At 38.0% G+C, this 7280-nt stretch overlaps 1 protein-coding gene across 2 annotated transcripts; it reads right to left on the reverse strand.

Annotated features, from left to right (window-relative positions):
- Positions 1–341: 341 nt before the first annotated feature.
- Positions 342–6658, reverse strand: mpx (myeloid-specific peroxidase). 2 transcript variants are annotated; one of them, XM_056467047.1, is made up of 16 exons: positions 6598–6658; positions 6249–6308; positions 5400–5493; positions 5129–5304; positions 4903–5035; positions 4692–4821; positions 4400–4606; positions 3953–4310; positions 3637–3797; positions 3294–3552; positions 3032–3202; positions 2699–2936; positions 1991–2187; positions 1723–1760; positions 1338–1391; positions 1093–1191 (listed from the first exon to the last, which is right to left on the reverse strand). In XM_056467047.1, the coding sequence occupies exons 1-16, from the start codon at positions 6599–6601 to the stop codon at positions 1177–1179; spliced, it is 2295 nt and encodes a 764-aa protein (XP_056323022.1). In that variant the 5' UTR covers positions 6602–6658; the 3' UTR covers positions 1093–1176. The 2 variants fall into 2 exon arrangements, with proteins under 2 accessions (XP_056323021.1, XP_056323022.1); XM_056467046.1 differs by lacking the exon at positions 1723–1760 and having other exon boundaries at positions 342–1191; positions 6598–6657.
- Between the last annotated feature and the right edge of the window lie 622 nt (positions 6659–7280).

Raw genomic sequence — 7280 nt, forward strand, 5'->3', positions numbered from 1 at the left:
ATCACAAACAACGGCAGAAATTTGAAACTATTACTGTACTGTATTGATTTAAAGAAATAAATAAGCTCTTGTGATATTAATGTCGTGTTAAAAAACCTTATTTGCGTGACAAAAAAATAAAGCACAAAGTTAAAAACATACCTCTTATTTACTTTTTAAGATATGTAAATGGACTATTTGTCATGCAATCTTATCATGTGAAATGATTAGTTTCAGTTATTAAGCTCACGAAACAAAACTGCATCCCATTATTTAGATATTTTTTTAAGGTTGATATTTAAATTATTTTTCCTTTTGGTTGTGTATTCACAGACATCATGGATAAAGCAGAACCAGCCCAATAATATTGATAACAAACTTTATTTATAGTTTTCTCACTTTGCTAAAAGCATACACAAAATAACTGTCACAGCATGGACTACCAAAAAGTTTGTTGCAATCCGACAACAAAACCAAAAACAACAAATATAAAAAACTACATAAAAGAAATGTCAATGCATAAGCAGTTAAATCATGGTTACTAAATTATATCTCTTCACCTGTAAACAATTCAGAATTCAAACATTAGGCATTGTCAAACCATACTACTAATTTTGCAAAGCTAATTATTAATAAAACAACAACAATAACAAAGCCTAAGACATTGCAGTAAAATGAAACATGTTTTAAAGACAATAGGAAATAAGCAGATTTTATAGGATATCACTATATTCATCAAGTTAGTAATGCATTGTAAGTAATAGTCTCAAACGGGGAAAAGAATGTGACCAGAGAAATAGCTTGAAAAGCCTATACCATTAGCACTTCGAGAAACCTCCACATACACACGGTCTCCTCTCTGTAGGCTCAGGACTGCCTTCCCTTCAGCTAACGATCGTGTATTAAGAGCAACTGTTTCAGGAGTTAGCTGTACAGTATTATTTTTCTTTAAGGTCACAGTGCCCAAACTACGAGTTCCTATGCACGAAAACTCGAATTCATATACACCAGGTATCTGGCACACGAACATCCCCGAGGTTTGGTTATAATGGTTTTGTCCATTGTAAAGGACCCGACCGAACACGACAACTTTAGCAGTGGCAGGATGGATGGTGTTGACTGAAGCAAAGAAGGCAGACTGTTGTCCTGTGGTATTAATGGGAGGTCCTGGAATTCCTGGAGGTCCTTGTGGCCCTGCTACACCCGGTGGACCTTAAACAAAATAAGGTATTGGAGATTTTTTCACATTTTTATTAAATGTGATCTTGGCTATAGTTGTTCTGTTATCTGGAGTGTGAAAATGGAAGCTTTGTGTTGATAGAATATTTAGAGGACAGTTTTGACATTCAATGCCTTACCGCGTTCTCCTGGAGGTCCCTTGGGTCCGGGAGGTCCTGGAATGGAATCTCTATCTGTCGAGCAATAAATAAATGTAACGTGTTAATATTACAAGCCTAAGAATTGTCATTAAACAACAACAAAGCATTTGTTTTCAATTTGAAGCAAATCCCCTTAAACCAAGGAAAGGCCAGGAAAAAGGTTAACAGCTTGCAATGGTTTGGTGCAGTCATAAAATACAGCTTGACAGTTGTTACATCCAGATTCATTAATATATATCACTGCATTAAACCATTGTACAGCAAAGAAGCTTCTATGTTTGTCCAGATTTGTAGTGAATAATTTGCCATTTTAAGTAAAAAAATATTGTCTTTTTGATTGGGAGAAAATAAACACTCGTCTAACCTCATTTCCAATGTCTGAAATGTTGATGCCACCATCACCTGGAAGGTCAAACACCAAATCACAGGTGAACTAAACCATGGTCACCATACCATGATATATGCAATACTTCATATGTGCCTATACCACCAAAATCAGGTATTCTACAAGCACATATAAAGCTATCAGGAAGTTTAGGCAGAGATGTATGTATAAGCAGAAGATTTATGTTTAAGCATCCCCGGAAGATTTATGTATAAGCATGCAACAGTTAAAAGGTATGATGCCTTACCAGTTTCTTTCCAAGGATCGAGATCAAAAGCTGGGATATTCCCACAGTTAACAAAACTGGAAGAACTCTGGAAGCGGAAAGGATTGCTGGGAACTCTAAGGATTCCGGTGTTGTCACAGATTATGCGAGCCAGTGACACGGAGGCCAGTGCTGTTTTCTGTTTGGTGGTGAACACTCCTTTGTTCTCAAACCATAACCTGAACACAAAGCAACACTTGGTATTAACACCTCTCAAAGACAACTAAATATTTCGCACAAACTAAATTAGGGTGTCCGGACATCTTGGGGGCTGCAGCGTCCTGCAGAGTTTAACTTTAACATGACCCAGCATGGTGGTGCAGTGGGTAGCGCTTTCGCCTCACAGTTTGCATGTTCTCACCTTGTTCGTGTGGGTTTCCTCTGGGTGCTCCGGTTTCCCCCACAAGTCCAAAGACATGTGCTATAGGTGAATTAGGTAAGCTAAATTGTTCGTAGTGTATGTGTGTGAATGAGAATGTATGGGTGTTTCCCATGCTGGATAAGTTGGTGTTGTGGCAACCCCTGATTAATAAAGAGACTAAGCCGAAGAAAAATAAATGAATGATGAATGACCCAGCACATCTGATGAACTTTCCTAAAGACTTTGATTAGCAGATTAGGATTGAAGGAAGATAATAGACCTCTAGGAGAAAAAGGAAACACCCCTACTAAACACAAAAAGATTGTTACCTATCACCATCTCGTATTTTCTGGAACTGTCTTGCAATCAGGCAGGCAAAAAGAGAACCGACACGACCACCAGGAGCAAAAGGCTCAGCAACACCTCCCAACCAAATGTCAATGTTCTCAGGGGTGCCATAAAGCTCAATCAACTTGCGGGCTAGTTCAGTGTTGTTCATCACCACAGCCAATTCTTGCTCATTCTGAGGAGCAGACAATCCACAGAACCGACGCCATGCATTATAACCTATAAGAGGAACAATGGATGCATATCCATTTAGACCTGAAATACACATGATACACATAAAATGATGATGCAGCATGAAGCAGAGATAAACTTGCCTGGTATAGCATGGTCACGTCCTCTTTGCATGTTGAGGGAAGCCAGATCCAAAGCTATGTGGGATGTGAAGGCAAACAGCCTCTCTCTGAGAGCATCCACTAACATGTGGTCCTGGGTGTTCAGTTTTGCCGGACGACCAATCAATCCACGGAGTACAGGATCAATGCCCCCTAGCCAGGAAAAAAACATAAGATTGAAAGGAGACACTTGTGGCAAATTTAGTACCCAGTAGGTATGCTGCAACAAGTCTCACAAACTCACCCTCAAAGATCACCCTCCATGGAGTGAAGAAAACCTCATACAGGGGGACACTGGGAAACTGAGGATGGTTCTGGTAGCTTTCATCAAGACGAAAAATTATGGGCTGGATAGCCAAGTGGGCAAAACGGAAAGCTGCAGTGGCAAAGACGTTCGCAATGGTAGGGTCCACATTCTCATTGTAACCTGGATATGGTCCAAGGTGTCTATTGTAAGCATCAGGGCCCACAATTATTGGCAAGTATTCCTTGATCACCAAGATCTAAAAGAGAAAATGATCATCCAAATATGATGCATTTCACACATAAATCCTTATGTTGATGTGTTTTTCCTTGAGTGCCTTTACCTGGTTGTATGCACCGACAATTTTTCTTGCTTCTTGATACAGAGTTTCACTACTCCAGGTAGGGTTGAGCACATGAAGGGCACGAGCCAATCTATTGTGCTCCCTCACAAAAAGTGTGTGTAACGAGTTAAGAGCAGAATTCTCATCGACACGAAAATCACCTACACACATTGAAAGTTCATTAGCATTTGTCAAACTTAAATTGTGCATGTATATAGCTTACATTTTAACTGGATTTACCAATGGTGACAAGAAATATGCCTAATAACTGCATATGAAGAAACATGATTTAAAGGATAATAAAACTTTAACAGACCTGCAAAGAAGCAAGGAACCTCTGTGAGAGTGCTGTCGTTGAGGATTTTCCGACGAGTGGCGCACATGTTGGTGTCAATACTAGTAAAGGGCAGGAGCTCTCGTCCATTGTCTTTAAAGCGATTATTGACACGTAGAAGACCACCATCATTAGTAAGGTCTCGCAGTTCCTTTGCTAGTCCATCCTCTGAACCGTAAACTTGTCCAGCATCTAGGTAAGCTGTTAGAGAATTGATCTGTTCCCGAACATTTGGGACTCCACCAAACATGTAGGCAGTGCGCCCAGAACCACAAGTCGGTGCTGACCGGAAGACAGGGAGACAGGTGTTAGGGCGCAGACGCTGATCTCCTGGAGGGGCCTGTGTTAAGAGATTAAACATAGCATGAAGGACTGTTTTACAGCTACAAGGGTTGTACAATGCAATAAGATGAACAGTCTTTGACTGACCGGAATTGGGAAGCAGGGTTCAGAGCGCTCACAACTGTTTACACAGTCAATGCCATTGCTAAAGGACCTAATACTTGGTGAGGAGGGTGTAAAAGTCAGATCGTGGTCAACCCATTGCCCAAACATGGTAAGCATGAAGGTAAAGTCATGGTCACTCTCTATGTCAGCATCTGCAGTGGCTAGAATGCGATTGGAAACCAGTCTAACCTGAAATCAATGAGGAAGACAGAATAAATTGATGGCCTACTTGATTGTCAAGTAGACTTCAGTAAGCTATTCATTATAATCATACCAGGGGCAGTGCTGCACCATGGTGCAACTTGTTGGCATCCCATCCTTTTGGCTGGGAAATGGCATCCTCATATTGAGCAGGCAACCAGCGGGCAAAAGGAGTGTTTGATGCACCAAGAAGTGGGTTCTTCCTGGAAATTATAAATTACGCTGTCAATAAACAACTCTCAATATAAACTACTCTCATTATGAGTCTTGTTCAGAAGACTGACCGATTGTTGCAGACACTGCTGGCAGTTCGATACTTGTTTATAAGGGGTGTGGTCCTACAAGATGGTGCCCGGGTTTGAGCTTCACAGCCTGTCATACGTGTAATGGTTTGAAGCTCGTCCTGAGTGAGCAGGTCTGAAGGAAAACAAATACATTATTCAGAATGCCACTTCACAGTGATGGATCTGATCTGAGATCAGCAGGTTTTGCAATAATTCGTCCTCATACCTGTAGCATTGATGGACCTCTTGTGTACATGATGGGCTTTCTCACTGATCAGTCTCAACGTTTGTGCCATGTAGTCTGCAGCTCTTACGGCCTCCCGTGTCTTTCGAGCTGGCTGTTTCAGCAGACGTAGCTTGTCAGAAGGCTTGATGACATCTTTGCGCACCCTTGCTAAACTCCTAAAGGTGGGGAGATATATTTAAACAATTTATAGATCAATGACTGGAATGGTGGCACAGGAGTATTGAGCAACATTCTTACAAACTTTACTCACTCATCTCGAGAATATTTGTAAGCAGCGTCCACTATTTTCTTTGCTTCCTCAATTGAATCTAGAATAAAAGGTCTTCCAGGACTCTCTTCTTCTCCTAACAAGGAAAAGATAATAATTACTCATTTTAATGAATCCAAAGTCTTGTCTAGTAAGAGAAAAAAGTTGAACTCAGTTCACACTTGCACATGGCATTAATAATTAATATCTGTTTTGTTTAACTTGTTTTTCACATTGAATCATGCAACAATGCACAGATGTACACTACAGTTTGGGGTCATGGGATTTTTAAATGTTTTAAAATATGATTATCCTGCTCACCAAGGCTGCGTTTATTTAATCAAAAATACAGTACAAATAGTAAAATTGTGAAATGTTATTGCTAATAATTTATTCCAGTGATTTTAAAGATGAATTTTTAGCTTTATCACATGATCCTTCAGAAATCACTCTAATATAAATTATTATTATTATTATTATTATTATTATTATTATTATTATTATTATTATTATTAATGGTAATAGTAATAAAAGCAATAATGACTGGTGTAATAACATTATTTGAAACTACATACACAACAATATTAAATAAATATTTAATAAATATATAACAATTAATTTTTTTTACATTTAATAAATGTCGCCTTGATGAACAAAATAATTTTATTTAAATTATTAAATGAAATTAATAATTAAAAAACAAACTGACCCCAAAATTTTGAGCGGCAGTGTACATATCTTTTTAGTCCTGAAATGGGATCACCCAAAAGTGAAGAGCACCAGGCTTCTGCTTCTATATTGTTAAGCATTAATTGTTTTAATTTGGTTGGCATGATAAATTTATAAACTTACCCCCCACTGAAAGAGCACAACAGCAGCCCACCACAAAAAGAAAAGTGGGAAGATTCATCTCTAAAAACACATATTGAGACATTTAGAGAGAGAACATATAACATACATTGTTTATGATTTGTAACAATAGTACATAAAATGTACTGTTCATGCAGAAAAAGTGTTTTAATATTATACAGTTTATAAAATGTTATAACATTTTAAAAGATAAAATCAATTTAAAAACAAGTCAAGTGTCTGTTAAATGTTACAGTAAGTTCCACTAAAATGTTTGCATAATAAACATAATAACATTTTAACATGCAATTAAATTCTGAAAAATAAAAAAGTTTCAAATAGCATTTCTTACCCATATAACATGTGTGTCTCAGGCTCACTGGTTCTGGCTCAGAGTAAGTTGTGCTGAATGGATGCAGCGGCTGCGCTTTTAAACCATCCCTCATCCTTAGTCTGCTGAGCATCATTGGGGGAGTTTCTGGTGGTTTACTTCCTTTTTCCTTTTCATTTACCATATGAGGTCCTTATTTTATTGGTTTATTGAAGTTGACAGTCTGACACTCATTCACTCATCCAGACTCAACATTACAGGAATCCATATGCTCATTACTTTTTTAATAAATAAAAATAAAAAGAATCATACCATTATATTGAAAGATTGCAGATGATTCGCCTTTAAATAAAATGATTCAGAATCATATTGAAGTAAGTGTTTTAGTAGATACATTACTAGTCTACTTTTATCTATTTTTTTATTTAAATAAGAATGATCGGCATGAACATATTTAGTGGCCAATGTGTAATATATATATAGCTTAGGCTACCGTCAAACCTCCTTCCTATTTTACCTTGGTATACGGTATTACCGTGCATAATTAAAAAATTGACAGCTTCACCAAACTGTTGGCTTGTGCTTAAACCATTCAGAAACTGAATACCATATATGCGACCTTGTGATATGCGTTCATATTAGAGATCTGTGCGGGACTAAATTGGGAGTGGGAGGGAATGATGTGTTTGCGAACAGAACAGCAA

This window comes from Danio aesculapii, chromosome 10 (assembly GCF_903798145.1).
Source record: "Danio aesculapii chromosome 10, fDanAes4.1, whole genome shotgun sequence".
NCBI lineage: Eukaryota > Metazoa > Chordata > Actinopteri > Cypriniformes > Danionidae > Danio > Danio aesculapii.